Source organism: Oncorhynchus mykiss, chromosome 20 (assembly GCF_013265735.2).
Source record: "Oncorhynchus mykiss isolate Arlee chromosome 20, USDA_OmykA_1.1, whole genome shotgun sequence".
NCBI classification, from domain to species: Eukaryota; Metazoa; Chordata; class Actinopteri; order Salmoniformes; family Salmonidae; genus Oncorhynchus; species Oncorhynchus mykiss.
Window position 1 is genome coordinate 12,388,033 of NC_048584.1, and position 16,782 is coordinate 12,404,814.

At 40.4% G+C, this 16,782-nt stretch overlaps 1 protein-coding gene across 3 annotated transcripts; it reads right to left on the reverse strand.

Moving 5' to 3' along the window:
• Positions 1–350: 350 nt before the first annotated feature.
• Positions 351–14,808, reverse strand: sgms1 (sphingomyelin synthase 1). Of its 3 annotated transcripts, none has more exons than XM_036955819.1 (6): positions 14,715–14,808; positions 12,704–13,538; positions 10,135–10,252; positions 2,496–2,649; positions 2,143–2,309; positions 351–2,012 (listed from the first exon to the last, which is right to left on the reverse strand). In XM_036955819.1, the coding sequence occupies exons 2-6, from the start codon at positions 13,312–13,314 to the stop codon at positions 1,833–1,835; spliced, it is 1,230 nt and encodes a 409-aa protein (XP_036811714.1). In that variant the 5' UTR covers positions 13,315–13,538; positions 14,715–14,808; the 3' UTR covers positions 351–1,832. The 3 variants fall into 3 exon arrangements, with proteins under 3 accessions (XP_036811714.1, XP_036811715.1, XP_036811713.1); XM_036955820.1 differs by lacking the exon at positions 14,715–14,808 and adding an exon at positions 14,544–14,705 and having other exon boundaries at positions 12,704–13,322; XM_036955818.1 differs by lacking the exon at positions 14,715–14,808 and adding an exon at positions 14,544–14,705.
• Between the last annotated feature and the right edge of the window lie 1,974 nt (positions 14,809–16,782).

The following is a 16,782-nucleotide window of genomic DNA, read 5'->3' on the forward strand; positions in this document are numbered from 1 at the left end:
TAAATATGATTTATTTCCTGTCGATACATTTTTCCCATGGTTACACCACAATCAGCTCTTCCCATTGGGTGGTTAACAGGACAGTTATGAGGTATACATTTCATTTGAGGAGAGGGGCATTTGGTTCAGCCTTCATCAGTAAGCAGAGACATTGTCATGACCCCTCAATAAAACCTCACTGTGTTAATCTCTCTCCATCACACTGACCTACAATTTGGTCAAGGGACAGTCCACACAATGCAGCTATTTGGCATAATAGGCAATAAATTACATGACATAGAGAGTCTAATATTCCCCTAACAGAGAAAAACAAGAGCAATAATCAATGTAATAAATAAATCAATACAAAATAAGAAGTGAGTCCGGATTTATTTTTTCAAACATGATTGCCTTGGAAAGACACTGACAGGATTCAAAGAATTACATGATTCTTTACAGTCAGAAACAAGGAGAAAATGTAATGGAGTCATAATTGTTCAAGTGTGTGTGTGCTATATCGGTGATCAGCGTCAGGATCATTCAAGCATCGTCCTATCTGTTCCAGTCTAAATACTGATGTATAACTTTAAAACGGTCATTCAATTCAACATGAATACATTAGTGAGGACACTGCTACACTTACTATGCAATCATAACAAGCAAGGCACTGAGGAACATTGTTACTAATTCTCATCTCCTTTTCACTCTCTTTCGTCTCCCAACTGTAGCAATCTAAAGCATTCATTTGAAAAGTAAATCTGTTATATTAGACTAGTCTCAGACTAGACGTAACATAGTAAATGTAAATCTGGGACACTGAAATTAGTGGTTGCTTAAAGGAAAAACGAAAAGAGGGTGGTTGGTCGGGGTGGATGGATGGGCTTTTAACGTGAACATCTAGCATTACGTGTTTTAGTCTCATCACGGACAACTTTAGCATTCTAGCTAATTAGCAACTTTGCAAGTACTTACTACTTTTTAGCTACTTTGCATGTTAGCTAACCTTTCTCCTAACACTTTAACCTAACTCCTAACCCTATCCCAAACCTTAACCTCTAGCTTAGCTAACGTTAGCCAGCTAGCTAACTGTAGCGTTAGCAACCTTGCCACCTAGCTAACGTTATCCACAACTAATTGGAATTTGTAACATTTCATATATTTAGCAAATTCGTAACATATTGTACGAATTGCAATTTGTAACATATCATACGAAATGTCATTTCTAGCATATCATACAAATTGTAATTCATAACATAATACGAAATGGATGATGAACATCCACAAAAGAATGCATACCATATGAAACGTAAAATAGCATACTAAATGGAGTGTCTTGGATTTACATACAGAATAATACGAAATGCTCTGAGACCACGTTGTTCATATAATTAGATAATGGTTTGCACTACAAAAAGCGCCTCTTGCTTCATGACCGGCCAGTTCTCAATGCTACAGCACGTCTTTGAACCAAAACATGAAAGACTAAAAATTTGGGTCAGCCCAAATGCCGTGACAAACATGATTGTTTCGTTCAATTTCAGCAACAGAGTATCTGTAACAATTACAGAGAGAGATATTGGCGTTGACCAACATAGTTACATGTCCTATTGTTAACTGAACTAGATCTGGACCTGCCAATGAAAATGCTTGCGATCCACTCACTGGAAACCCTTGTGAAATGTTTTGGCTGAAACGATGGTTGGTCACAGTGCTAGCCAGTTGGACTGGAGTGGACGTTACAGGAGAAAAGGGAAATGGAACAGCTACAGAGCTTGACTGATATAGCATCTTCTTGTGATTAGATATGGCACTTTCAGGAGTGTAGGGGGGGGGGGGGGTGTCAGTTCCTCCTGTCATGGGCACGCAGTGTCGATCCGGCTGTACTTCACTTGACTACACTGGGCCGGTCGCCATGGCAGCGGCATCTGGTAGTTCCGAGGGACGATGCCTGTGACATTCTGTTCAAGGTACTGGAAAAATCGGTACCACCACACCCTTGAGAAAAAGTTTCTCTGCGATGATTCCTTTAGCTTCTGTGAAACAAATAAAAATGTTAATGAATAACACCATTCCATAATTGTTGAACATACAAGTAATATTAGTCAATTATAGGGTAATCACATTGGTTATTCCACTAGTAAGTGTGACCAAATATAGACTTACTTGCTGGTTGGCCATGGTATGGTACCACCAGAATAGGCGTGTGGTGATGAAGTAAGCCACCGCCACATCTATAGAGTAGTGGTCATGAGCCAGGAGAATGCAGAAGAGTCCCACAGCACAGAGCAGCCAGCAGATCCAGTGGTACCACCATAACTTTTTGGGAGAATCTGTGAGAAACAGAAAATACCTTTTATTTCATGCGACCAATCAAACATGTGTTTTTTCAACAGTCAGATATCAGATTGAATCGTTCTTACAATATACCACCAGGTGTCTCTGTTGCTCCAAAATAAACATTATAGACAGGTTTTTACTAAGAGAGGCTATGCAGTAGTTTTGTGTAGCCTACTTACACTCTTTAATGAAGAGATAGATGAGTGTCAGCATGACTGTGTGGCCACTGTAAAGGTAGTCCCCACACATGTGGTGGGAGCCAGTGATGGTCAGGCCTCCTCCTGCAATCATCTTCATCACTCGGCTCATTTGGGATGCCCAGTCACCAAACAGCTACAACAGGAAGGAAACATCACAAAAGTGTGTGAAGTTAGTGTGCTCCAGAAAAGCATAAGAAAATGAACTTAGACTTACTCAACAACAATACAGTAACATTTGTATCTGTGTAAGGGGCCAAAGGGGAAGTGTTAGCCTACTATTTAGGAGTGTGAACTGAACTAATTATGTTAAACCTGTTCTGACGATTAGAAGCTGATCATATACAGTGCCTTGCGAAAGTATTCGGCCCCCTTGAACTTTGCGACCTTTTGCCACATTTCAGGCTTCAAACATAAAGATATAAAACTGTATTTTTTTGTGAAGATTCAACAACAAGTGGGACACAATCATGAAGTGGAACGACATTTATTGGATATTTCAAACTTTTTTAACAAATCAAAAACTGAAAAATTGGGCGTGCAAAATTATTCAGCCCCCTTAAGTTAATACTTTGTAGCGCCACCTTTTGCTGCGATTACAGCTGTAAGTCGCTTGGGGTATGTCTCTATCAGTTTTGCACATCGAGAGACTGAAATTTTTTCCCATTCCTCCTTGCAAAACAGCTCGAGCTCAGTGAGGTTGGATGGAGAGCATTTGTGCAACAGCAGTTTTCAGTTCTTTACACAGATTCTCGATTGGATTCAGGTCTGGACTTTGACTTGGCCATTCTAACACCTGGATATGTTTATTTTTGAACCATTCCATTGTAGATTTTGCTTTATGTTTTGGATCATTGTCTTGTTGGAAGACAAATCTCCGTCCCAGTCTCAGGTCTTTTGCAGACTCCATCAGGTTTTCTTCCAGAATGGTCCTGTATTTGGCTCCTTCCATCTTCCCATCAATTTTAACCATCTTCCCTGTCCCTGCTGAAGAAAAGCAGGCCCAAACCATGATGCTGCCACCACCATGTTTGACAGTGGGGATGGTGTGTTCAGGGTGATGTGCTGTGTTGCTTTTACGCCAAACATAACGTTTTGCATTGTTGACAAAAAGTTCAATTTTGGTTTCATCTGACCAGAGCACCTTCTTCCACATGTTTGGTGTGTCTCCCAGGTGGCTTGTGGCAAACTTTAAACTACACTTTTTATGGATATCTTTAAGAAATGGGTTTCTTCTTGCCACTCTTCCATAAAGGCCAGATTTGTGCAATATACGACTGATTGTTGTCCTATGGACAGAGTCTCCCACCTCAGCTGTAGATCTCTGCAGTTCATCCAGAGTGATCATGGGCCTCTTGGCTGCATCTCTGATCAGTCTTCTCCTTGTATGAGCTGAAAGTTTAGAGGGACGGCCAGGTCTTGGTAGATTTGCAGTGGTCTGATACTCCTTCCATTTCAATATTATCGCTTGCACAGTGCTCCTTGGGATGTTTAAAGCTTGGGAAATCTTTTTGTATCCAAATCCGGCTTTAAACTTCTTCACAACAGTATCTCGGACCTGCTTGGTGTGTTCCTTGTTCTTCATGATGCTCTCTGCGCTTTTAACGGACCTCTGAGACTATCACAGTGCAGGTGCATTTATACGGAGACTTGATTACACACAGGTGGATTGTATTTATCATCATTAATCATTTAGGTCAACATTGGATCATTCAGAGATCCTCACTGAACTTCTGGAGAGAGTTTGCTGCACTGAAAGTAAAGGGGCTGAATAATTTTTGTTTGAAAAGTTTGAAAAATCCAATAAATGTCGTTTCACTTCATGATTGTGTCCCACTTGTTGTTGATTCTTCACAAAAAAATACAGTTTTATATCTTTATGTTTGAAGCCTGAAATGTGGCAAAAGGTCGCAAAGCTCAAGGGGGCCGAATACTTTTGCAAGGCACTGTATGATGAGACTAAGTTAAAAGAAGGCCTCCAGTCAGTGACGCAGGCCCCTAGCCAAACGGTTTCAACAGTATCGCTAATTATAGTTAGATTCACAGGAAATTATAGTTAGACTCACCCCTACCATGTTCACTAGGCTTATACTGTATGACTCACACTAACTTTAGGGGGGGGGGAACTCTCATGAGGAACACACTGATTCACCACTGCTTCGTGATATCACTGAACAGACGTGCTAACGGTCGGGAGCATTGAGGTTAGCCACAGTAGGCGAAGTCATCATGTGCAGTCCCCCCCAAAAATTCCAGCCGTTGAGTCTCGAAACCGTTCCAAACGTTGGCTGCAGATATATTGACGTCTTAATGGGAGGGCATACAGTAGATCAGCTTTTACTACAGCATGGCTGAGGCGAAACTGCTGAAGAAATGGGTCTACAGTCATATTGACAAATACCGTCTACTATCCATTAAAATGTGACCAACGTTGCCACCAACAAAAACAAACCCTCCAAAGAGGCATACATCGTCTGTTTTCGTTTAATGTGAGAACATCTCCAGTTCTTTTTTAACCGACACTAGCTACGTTTCCATTAACTTGTCCAGTGAATTTGTTGTCGACATTTAGAAAGTTTGCATAGAAAATAAACGCGACAATTGCATGCCACCGTGCATTTCCATGTGGCATGCAATTGTCGCGTTTATTTTCTATGCAAACTTTCTATTTGTCGATAAAAATGGCTAGATGTAACAAAAGAAACAAACAAACGAACCTACAGTGTCTAATAAAAAATAAGTGGTTGAAGTGTTTCCATTACCCATTTAGGCAAATTGCGCATTACGCCTAATAAAAGGGCGACAGCCTGAAGCCTAATGCCATCCCACCTAACGTAAAGTTTATAACTGTGGCAATGCACCCCACAAATCCACCCTTTTAACACAGAGTATCTTTTGACTGGCAGCAAACATTTACTACAGGCTGTGGTGAATCCACTACTATATCTTAACTAGCATCACTTGTTTTCTCAACTCCCGCATAGGAGGTGATTTGATTGACCAATAACTTTGCTCTAAACTTGTTTCTGAACAATTCACCATGCAGCCAACATGACCGAGTGGCGCAGATTACTGTTCAATTTGAGAAGGGCCGTCCTCCCTCACATCACACCATTCACATCACGGCAGAGGTGGAAAAAGTACCCAACTGTCATACTTGAGAAAAAGTAAAGATACCTTAATAGAAAATGACTCAAGTAAAAGTCAACCAGTAAAATTCTACTTGAATAAAAGTCTAAAAGTATTTGGTTTAAAATATACTTAAGTATCAAAAGTATAAATAATGTCTAAATCCTTATATTAAGCACCATTTCTTGGTTTTTTTTATTTACGGGAAAGCCAGGGACACACTCCAACACTCAGACATCATTTACAAACAAAGCATTTGAGGTTAGTGAGTCCGCCATATCAGAGGCAGTAGGGATGACCAGGGATGTTCGGTTGATAAGTGCGTGTTTTTGACTATTTTCCTGTCCTGCTAAGCATTCAAAATGTAACAGGTACTTTTGGGTGTCGAGGAAAATGTATGGAGTAAAAAGTACAATATTACTATTATATTAAAAGTAGTCAAAAATATAAATAACAAATTGAAGTACAGAGACTGAAAAAAAACTACTTAAGTAGTACTTTAAAGTATTTTTACTTACAGTTGAAGTCGGAAGTTTACATAGACCTTAGCCAAAAAACATTTAGATTGAGTTTTTCACAATTCCTGACATTAAATCCTAGTAAAAATTCCCTGTCTTAGGTCGGTTAGGATCACCACTTTATTTTAAGAATGTGAAATGTCAGAATAATAGTAGAGAGAATTATTTATTTCAGCTTTTATTTATTTCAGAAGTTTACATACACTCAGTTAGTATTTGGTAGCATTGCCTTTAAATTTGGTCAAACATTTAGGGTAGCCTTCCAAAAGCATCCCACAATAAGTTGGGTGGATTTTGGCCCATTCCTCTTGACAGAGCTGGTGTAACTGAGTCAGGTTTGTAGGCCTCCTTGCTCGCACACGCCTTTTCAGTTCTGCCCACACATTTTCTATAGGATCCAGGTCAGGGCTTGGTGATGGCCACTCCAATACCTTGACATTGTTGTCCTTAAGCCATTTTGCCACAACTTTGGAAGTATGCTTGGGGTCATTGTCCATTTGGAAGACTCAGTTGCGACCAAGCTTTAACTTCCTGACTGATTTTGAGATGTTGCTTCAATATATCCACAAAATGTTCCTCCCTCATGATGCCATCTATTTTGTGAAGTGCTCACTCCTGCAGCAAAGCACCCCCACAACATGATGCTGCCACCCCCGTGCTTCACGGATGGTGTTCTTCGGCTTGCAAGCATCCCCCTTTTTCCTCCAAACATAACGATGGTCATTATATCCAAAGAGTTCTATTTTTGTTTCATAGACCAGAGGACATTTCTCCAAAAAGTACAAGCTTTGTCCCCATGTGCAGTTGCAAACCAGTCTGCCTTTTTTTGTGACAGTTTTGGAGCAGTGGCTTCTTCCTTGCTGAGCGGCCTTTCAGGTTATGTCGATAAAGAACTTGTTTTACTGTGGACAGAGATACTTTTGTACCTTTTTCCTCCAGCATCTTCACAAGCTCCTTTGCTGTTGTTCTGGGATTGATTTGCACTTTTCGCACCAAAGTACGTTCATCTCTAGGAGACAGAACGCGTCTCCTTCCTGAGTGGTATGACGGCTGCGTGGTCCCATGGTGTTTATACTTGCGTGCTATTGTTTGTAGAGATGAACGTGGTACCTTCAGGCACTTGGGAATTGCTCCCAAGGATGAACCAGACTTGTGGAGGTCTACACAATTTTTTTTCTGAGGTCTTGGCTGATTTATTTGGATTTTCCCATGATGTCAAGCAAAGAGGCATTGAGTTTGAAGGGAGACCTTGAAATACATCCACAGGTACACCTCCAATTGACTCAAATGATATCAATTAGTCTTTCAGAAGCTTCTAAAGCCATGACATAATTTTCTGGAATTTTCCAAGCTGTTTAAAGGCACAGTCAACTTAGTGTATGTAAACTTCTGACACACTGGAATTGTGATACAGTGAATTATAAGTGAAATAATCCGTCTGTAAACCATTTTTGGAAAAATTACTTGTGTCATGCACAAAGTAGATGTCCTAACCGACTTGCCAAAACTATAGTTTTTGTGGAACGGTTGAAAAACGGTATAGTTTGTGTGGAGCGGTTGAAAAACGAGTTTTAATGACTCCAACCTAAGTGTATGTAAATTTCTGACTTCAACCGTAAGTACTTTATGCCACTACGTCATGGGTCATAGAACGGTCCCAGCATGATCGAATCCGCCCTTTGAATGGGGCTCCGGTGTATAACGACCAGTGGTGGTGAGTATAACCAGATATTGGAATATAATGACTTAGGTTTTAGAATTAGATTTCTCCCTACAAAAGGGCTTTATTACAGACAGAAATACTCCTGAGCACCCCAGTCCAACTAGGGCAAAATGAAATAATGGCTGCAGGTATGGTAGTAGCCAACTAATATCTGAGTCTAATACAGTGAACTAGAATCAAGAACTGTAATGGCATTGCCAGCCTGAATCTAATCCAATCTGGAGCTACAGTCAGTCTAATGCATCTGTAAAGCATAAAATTAGGGTTTCCATTAGTTACCACAGTTAAAAAGTCAAAAATGTATTGAAACAAAAATGTGCTTTTTGGTCTTAATTTAAGGTTAGGCATAAGATTAGTAGTGTGGTTAATGGTTAGGGTTTAACACATTTTAAGAAGAAACATTTTAGAAATAGGGGGCCTGTATGACTTTGTAGCTTGACCCGAGTTACTTCCTTGATGACACAGATAGCTTCATCAAAAGTAATGAGAGTTCCGTGAAAATAAAAAAAAATACCCAGTTTGATAAATTAATTTCCCAGCCAAGCAGATACATGTAGTAATCATTTTGGATGTGAATTGGATTATCAAAAAGCTTTGTCCTTTCTTATAACAAAATGCAATTTACCACACCACCTCATAAGATGAGGAAGTACATTGTTTGTAAGGATTTCCTGCTGTAATTGTTAAGGAGATATCCAGTTTGCAGCCTAACATGCAACATAGAGAAGACCAGCAAGAGGACCCTCAGCATCACGCAGACATGCCCTCTCTGTGAGCATTCCTATAAATGGAACAGGGAGGACACTTGAATCAGGTTGGTGACATTTGACCTAGTCAAAGGTCAAAACAGTTTCGAGTTTTGTCCCAAATCACCTTCATAACCTAGCCTGGTGGAACCACCCTGATCATGATATCTGAAGTGAAATAGAAAGGTGATTTCAGCGATCAGGTTGGTTCCACCATGCTAATCATAACCACCATTGATAACGTACTCAGTGCTGTGTGTGTGTGTGTGTGTGTGTCTGTGTGACCGACCAGTGTCTTTGATGAGGGGCCAGGAGCTGACCTACGCTGTCATGGGCCAGGAGCTGATCTATGCTATCATGGGCCAGGAGCTGATCTACGCTGTCATGGGCCAGGAGCTGATCTACGCTGCCATGGGCCAGGAGCTGATCTACGCTGTCATGGGCCAGGAGCTGACCTACGCTGTCATGGGCCAGGAGCTGACCTACACTGTCATGGGCCAAGAGCTGACCTGCGCTGTCATGGGCCAGGAGCTGATCTGCACTGTCATGCCCATTAATGGGGCACCAGAATTAGGTAGGTTTAGTCTGACCTGTTCAAACTTCAACATAGTATATGTTTGTTTGTCAGATATCACCTATCCTAACTGCCATTGGTTATAGAACAGTGACTATGTGTGTATGTGTTCACAGAGGAGCCAGCACATGGAGACTTGCAAGATGATGTGATGAAGTCCAGACTGACAGAATGGCTTGATACGGATGTCTCTGAATGGAGAACCCTGGCACTCAGCATAACATTTTACTAGACAACTTTCCCTTGTATTGTCTTTTTATTATTGAATTGATGATATCAGCCAATATGGGGAAGGAAAAACCCCGAGTATTCTGTACCAGGATCAGGGAACTCCTGTTGTATACGGGACACCACACAGAAAGGTATGACCACTATGACATGTTTGCCAAGGTAGCTCCATTACCACCAGACAAAATCCCAATAGGCACAGTATCTGTATCAGCTGGGAATGACAATGAAAGGTGCACATTGATATATTAGCAAAACACTGCTTCTATGGTATTACTACATTGGAAAGTTATCAAAACACTTAGTTTAGAACATCTACATAAATTCAGCAAGTCACCATACATATACAATAACCTGTAGGTATTGAACTCAAACTGCAGGAGATTAGTTTGTTGTGATTGAGTGGGGGAAAACGGATACGGGCAAGGTTCTGACATATGGGTGTGTCTTGGTGGTGGCAAGGACACACCCAAAAAACACCCACATCAAACCACATCCTCAACATAACACGCGTTTGGCTTCTGTCACTTCTGCAAGCATTTCCTGAGGAGCAAGTCAAAGAAATGAGGCCAAATCAACGGGTGCAGTTCCGCTCTCTAAGACATAAGACAAAGTCATGTAACTTAGTATGCTATGTTTTTGCATATTGGAAAAATGCAACAAATACGGCATGTTTCTGAGCCTAGGGAGAGGTGGTAAGTACCTTAGGAGAGCACTTGAAATGCATCCCTGGCACGGGGAGTGTGGTGATGTACATGGTGATACACCTGTAGAGGTAGAGTGTGCCAATGATGAAAAAGAACCGCCGACCAACGATGGACCTGAGGATGAGAACGTTGAACACAAAGAATCAAGACCTGCTGGAGTGCTTAACCAGCACACTACTAGGGGCTGTTGCGGTGACCGTATTACCGCCACACCGGCAGTCAAGAGTCATGACCGCAGTAAAATTCCACATGACCGTTGAGTCATGGCAACATCCTATTATGCTCTCTGGACATGCGTTGGTACTACCCAAATGTAACTCAGTGCTCTGTTGTCCCTCTAACCACTCTGAAATCAAAAATCGCATCAAACACTTACAATCAAAACAGTATTGTGATTTTAAAACTCACCTCACTATGATTAATCAATTTGAAGAAGTTCAACAACAGGTTGGAACTGAGTGGAAAACATTGTTGTTGTGTATGTTGTTTTAAAGCCTAACACAACTAAATTGACAACGCATTCGAAGGTGCTTATGAAGGTATAACTTGTGAATATGCTTAGGCCTATATGAGCCCAAGCCCGAAAAAAACTGGAATAATTCAAATGATGATCGTGCCGTGCCGTGATCCATAGCCTAATATCCTACTGCATACTAGTCTACTAGTCTATACTCCAAAATCTTCTTCTTTGAGTGTGGACTGTATTATTATGCATACTTGATGGTCTGGTTACCTTATTCTACACTCAAAACATTCTATCCATAAGTCTGGGAGAGAACATATAGGCCTAGGCGATAATGTTGGTTCATTGATTGTGCAGGGCGGCTTACAGAGTTAGCCTACAATTATAGTGAATTTGTATTTGATTTTGAATAGCTTAGTAATAGGCTGCTGACATTACTTTTAGCTACAGAGTCTCACCACCATGCATTTCCATCTCATTTCTCGAGAGCACAGAGAGTTGAATTTAATGTTTAGTTTTTACCACTAAAAAGAAGAGGATCCAGGCTGCTACTATATACAGTGCCTTGCGAAAGTATTCGGCCCCCTTGAACTTTGCGACCTTTTGCCACATTTCAGGCTTCAAACATAAAGATATAAAACTGTATTTTTTGTGAAGAATCAACAACAAGTGGGACACAATCATGAAGTGGAACGACATTTATTGGATATTTCAAACTTTTTTAACAAATCAAAAACTGAAAAATTGGGCGTGCAAAATTATTCAGCCCCTTTACTTTCAGTGCAGCAAACTCTCTCCAGAAGTTCAGTGAGGATCTCTGAATGATCCAATGCTGACCTAAATTACTAATGATGATACGGCCAATTGATCCAATGCTGACCTAAATTACTAATGATGATACGGCCAATTTTTCAGTTTTTGATTTGTTAAAAAAGTTTGAAATATCCAATAAATGTCGTTCCACTTCATGATTGTGTCCCACTTGTTGTTGATTCTTCACAAAAAAATACAGTTTTATATCTTCATGTTTGAAGCCTGAAATGTGGCAAAAGGTTGCAAAGTTCAAGGGGGCCGAATACTTTCACAAGGCACTGTATATATTTCTGCTAATATTAAGCACATTCTCCATGCTCCCCTATAAAACCGGAGTAGCCTACCCGGCATGATTGAAAAACGAACTGCGCTATTCGCTATTCGAGTGCATACAGATGATATGTCTTTTTTCCCCTGACCTGAACAAATTTTACATATTAGTAAAGACAAGATTAAATTGAGAATAGTCTGATGGGTGAAAATATGATCACTTGATGAGAGAACAGCGTGTGCAGCCAGAGGCAAGCTTTTGTTGCAACTTTCTCACATCATCAATAGCCTAAAGTCACATTACGCAGCCCATATATGTATGATTTCTAAGACATTGTAAGGTTTGTCTCATTCACAAGTTGCTAAATAACTCAAAATCAAGCATATAGGACCTGTTTCAAATGATCACTTATACGCTCAACATAGGAACTTCATATGCGCACTCGATCCAGAATGGGAGAAATATCATTTCTATTTTATTCAGCTAAGTTCAAATATATTCTCCTTACTATAAAATCACATCATGTAAAATAATGGCACGGGACTTATAAGCATATCTTGTCTGCTAAATGAACTAGCTTAAAGCCTATGGCATGACGCATAGCCAGATAACAGAGTAGGCCATCTCATATTCTGTTTTTCTGGAGAGAAACAAATCTTCATATCATGTTTCTTTAGACCTGCCTAAAATAAATAATGGATTTATTGTGATGGTGTATATTAAATTGATGTATTATACTTTTTAGAAATGTAGATGTTCAAAATGCAAGCTTGTATGAGGCTTGTAGGCCTATGCGTGGATGCCTGGAGATGCTACACGTGTTGATGTTAATTAACAGGTAATTACTATGAGACCGGCAGTCATTTGCATGACAATAACCCGCCTGGCAAAATGTAATGACCGCCACAGCCTTAAACATTACAGAACATCCTTTAACATGGAGTGGATCATTCAATAAAGTTATGGATGTTCTAATTCAAGTCGTTATGAATTACTGTAGTATATCTTGGTCATTTACCTATATTTTAACAGTGCCCACTGTAGAAGCCACAGGACGATCAGTATCATGCCGTTGATTTCGCATATAGAAAAAGCCCAGTCTACTCGCCCGAAAAAGTCAAAGAACTTGTCTGGTAGGGGTGGAGTGGCCTCCTTGGCAGGCACACGTTCGTGGACCACGGAGATCATAATGGTGGTGAAGATGAAGCAGATCGTGGCGTAGACAAAAGCCACGCCCGTCTTCCCCCACTCCTCAGGAAACGGAGAGCGGGTGATCTCAGGCATGGGGATCTGGATCCGCTCCTTGTGGAACTCATTGACCACACCATTCCTCTCGGGCTTGTTCCCATTAACCTCACTGTTGACGGCCAAGATGGCGTGTCCGTTGGCATGCCTGTTTTTATGCGTTTCAATGTGGTGCTCTATCCTGAGAGTCTCCATCTTGTCCAGGAGCTGTCTGCCTCCGTCCAAGGTGACAAGGGCCAGAGGAGCCGTCTGGAAGTCCGCTTTAGAGAGCTGCATGAGGCCCTTGCCGTTCAGGTGACGTAAGGCCTCTGAGTATTCCTGCATTCCCACATCAGTCAGCCACAGGAGCACATCCTTCGTTGACCAATGGACCACTTTCTTCATGTCAGACCCTGTGGCGTACGCATTGCAAACAGAAGGAGAAACAATGGAGGGAGAGTCCAGAGGTGTTCACGACTAACAAATCCTGAGCCCTCCTGAAGTCACACATCATGTGGTAAGCACATTGGGTGCTGCCAACAAATTGAGTATCCAGTAAGGTTTATCTAGAGGTTAACCCACCAAGGTGGGATTGCATTTTCAGCTGTTCGATGCAGTGACTTTTTGTACTAAAATAGGAGAAAAATTAAAAAACATTTTAATAAATATTCCAAATCAATTTGCATCACTTTGACATATTAGGCTTTATGTTCCCCTCAACCAATCACGTTTATCCTAGACTGTATGCAATCTATTAAATAGTGTGATGACTCAAAGAATAAAAAAATTGTAACTATACAAAATGTATAGTATTATAATATTCTTACATAAAAAAAACTTTAGAATGGTAAAAGTAAAATATTCATAATGAGCGGACTAAAATTCGTCACCCATTCAACATATTTCGAAATTTATGCACACAAACAGGACCACAGAATGTTGACACTTAAACACGCGCTCTCGTTCAGGAGGGCATGAGACTTCTATGTGGGGAGACAAAGCCACAAGTATTCGTTAAAATACCCGTTAAAGGGCATTCAGGTGAGGAAGTAGCCCACAGCTACGTACCACGGTTATTTCATAAACACACCACGTCAAAGCCACAGTTATCCGTTAAAATACCCGTTAAAGGGCATTCAGGCGAGGAAGTAGCCCACAGCTACGTACCACAGTTATTTCATAAACACACCACGTCAAAGCCACAGTTATCCGTTAAAATACCCGTTAAAGGGCATTCAGGCGAGGAAGTAGCCCACAGCTACGTACCACAGTTATTTCATAAACACACCACGTCAAAGCCACAGTTATCCGTTAAAATACCCGTTAAAGGGCATTCAGGCGAGGAAGTAGCCCACAGCTACGTACCACAGTTATTTCATAAACACACCACGTCAAAGCCACAGTTATCCGTTAAAATACCCGTTAAAGGGCATTCAGGTGAGGAAGTAGCCCACAGCTACGTACAAGAGTTATTTCATAAACACACCGAGTCAACGACTAACTACTTCAACCATGTCTGATATTGTTCTTGTATCAATACAGTCCAGCAGAGAAAGCAAATTCCGTTATGAGAGTCAAATAGGTTTAAAATGTTTCACGTTCTGTGGAATAATTTTAAACAAAAAACATGTTACCTTGTTGCTACTGTGTCTATTTTGCCGAATGATCCCCGACACGAAAATAGTTACGCTACACTATTCCTCGAAAAAAATGAACAAACATGCAAATTGAGGCAACTTTGTGTTAAGCGCGGTAGAGGTAACTTCCATGCAAGACATTCGAAGAACATGGGAGGGTATGCTTACAGGATGTGGCTCTCTCTTTCACCTCATGTGCTTTACATTAGCAAAGGGATCCATCGCCCATCGGCGCTACTTCTTCAGAACAAATAAGTGCGTAAATAAGTACATTTGCATTCTAGAGGACTGACATGAGCATAATGCTATAATCCTATTTTGTTTGAATATAGAAGGTGATGTGTAGTAACTATAATATTTCAGTGATATTTCTGCTGTGTGCAGCCTTGACGAATCCCATGGGATGACGCGGTGCACTCTACGCTGATAAACCTATTATTTTCCATGTTATAGCCTTATTCGGATGGGTATTACTAGAGATTATGGTTTTGACATTATTATCCAAGCATGTGCGATATTCCAGAGGAAGATTCACAAAGGATTACTTTTTCCAAACTGCCTCCTCTAATTCACCTTTTTAATCATAACATCACAATTAATAGGCCTATGCTACAAATTAAACACTTTTTTTTTTACATCTGGTTAGTAGGCTATATAAAATCAGTTCAATGTCAATAACATAGCCTAATATTTTAAATCTGATTACATTGAACAAATCCCCAATGCCCTGGACGTTCTGCCGCCCTAGGTGAGACAAAAATAATTACATCTTAGACATCCTTATGAATCTAAGCATGGCACTTTCAAAGGTTACCTTTCCACCCAGACAGAGGCTCTACTGACACAGAAAACTGTAAGCTTCAACTGCTTACTCCGTTGTATAACCCAACAACAGAAGTGCTTCCCTTTTTTTAATCTCCTCCAATAGTATAGGCTGCAGTTTAGCTTCAGTTTGACATAGAGAGGAATCAATATATCCCCATATGCATCGGAGTCACGTCTTTCGCGGGCATTTTAAAGCTTCTACCATAAGGCATTACTGAGTTGAGCATTGTTATAGAACGCTTGATATAATCTGGATACATTTTATGTATTTGTTTAAAAAAAATAAAGCAAATAGATGTCCTTTTAGACCTTTTCTTTAACTTCTACAGGATCGGTGGGTCCCCTGCAGGACGTTGAGCTAACATATGCTAATCGCATTAGCCTGAGGTTGTAAGTAACAAGAACATTTCCCAGGACATAGACATATCTGATATTGGCAGAAAGCTTAAATTCTTGTTAATCTAACAGAACTGTCCAATTTACAGTAGCTATTACAGTGAAAGAATACCATGCTATTGTTGAGGAGAGTGCACAGTTTTGAACATGAAAAGTTATTAATAAACAAATTAGGCACATTTGGGGAGTCTTGATACAACATTTTGAACAGATATTCAATGGTTCATTGGATCAGTCTAAAACTTTGCACATACACTGCTGCCATCTAGTGGCCAAAATCTAAATGGACCTGGGCTGGAATAATACATTATGGCATTTCTCTTGCATTTCAAAGATAGTACAAAGAACAAACCAATTTTTTTTTTACCATCTTTTATCAGATCTAATGTGTTATATTATCCTACATTCCTTTCACATTTCCACAAACATCAAAGTGTTTCCTTTGATGGTACCACAAATATGCATATCCTTGCTTCAGGGCCTGAGCTACAGGCAGTTAGATTTGGGTATGTCATTTTAGGCGAAAATTGAAAAAAGGGGAGTATCCATAATTGCTGCACATTTCACCAGTGAATTTCTTTGGTTTAGAGATTGTGCCTCTTTTCTCATTGTTTTTTTTTAAATATTTGCTTCCTGAGACAAAAACTATTTGCTACCATGTCTCTATAGATCACTTTTAGTTAAAATGATATCCACTAGCTGGCTAACTTTAACAGGCTATGTTAGGCTACTGCCTTAATCACTAATAGTTTTCGTCACAAACATTTAAAAAAAATACAATCATTTAATTGGCAGATTCATTTTTATTAATGTTTCACAATTGGATAATCCCATATAAACACACACATCACCATAGCTACAAATGATAGTGGGAGTGAACTTGGGGAGAAGCGGGAATGGGGTGGGGGCGGGAACTGCAGCAACGCTATGAGCTGTGGCTGGGGTACCGCGGGCGGTATAGTAGCCAATCAGGGGCACCAGCCAATTGTCAAAATGCCCCCCCCCCCCCAAATTC

What these genes read in the sequence shown, in the direction of transcription:
- sgms1 (XM_036955819.1), bottom strand. Translation starts at nt 13,314, where the DNA reads ATGAAGAAAGTGGTCCATTGGTCAACGAAGGATGTGCTCCTGTGGCTG. An exon ending in TGGGCACTGTTAAAATATAG is followed by an intron (nt 10,253 to 12,703) that starts GTAAATGACCAA and finishes TCTCATCCTCAG; the next exon opens with GTCCATCGTTGGTCGGCGGT. An exon ending in ATACCATGGCCAACCAGCAA is followed by an intron (nt 2,013 to 2,142) that starts GTAAGTCTATAT and finishes TTTGTTTCACAG; the next exon opens with AAGCTAAAGGAATCATCGCA.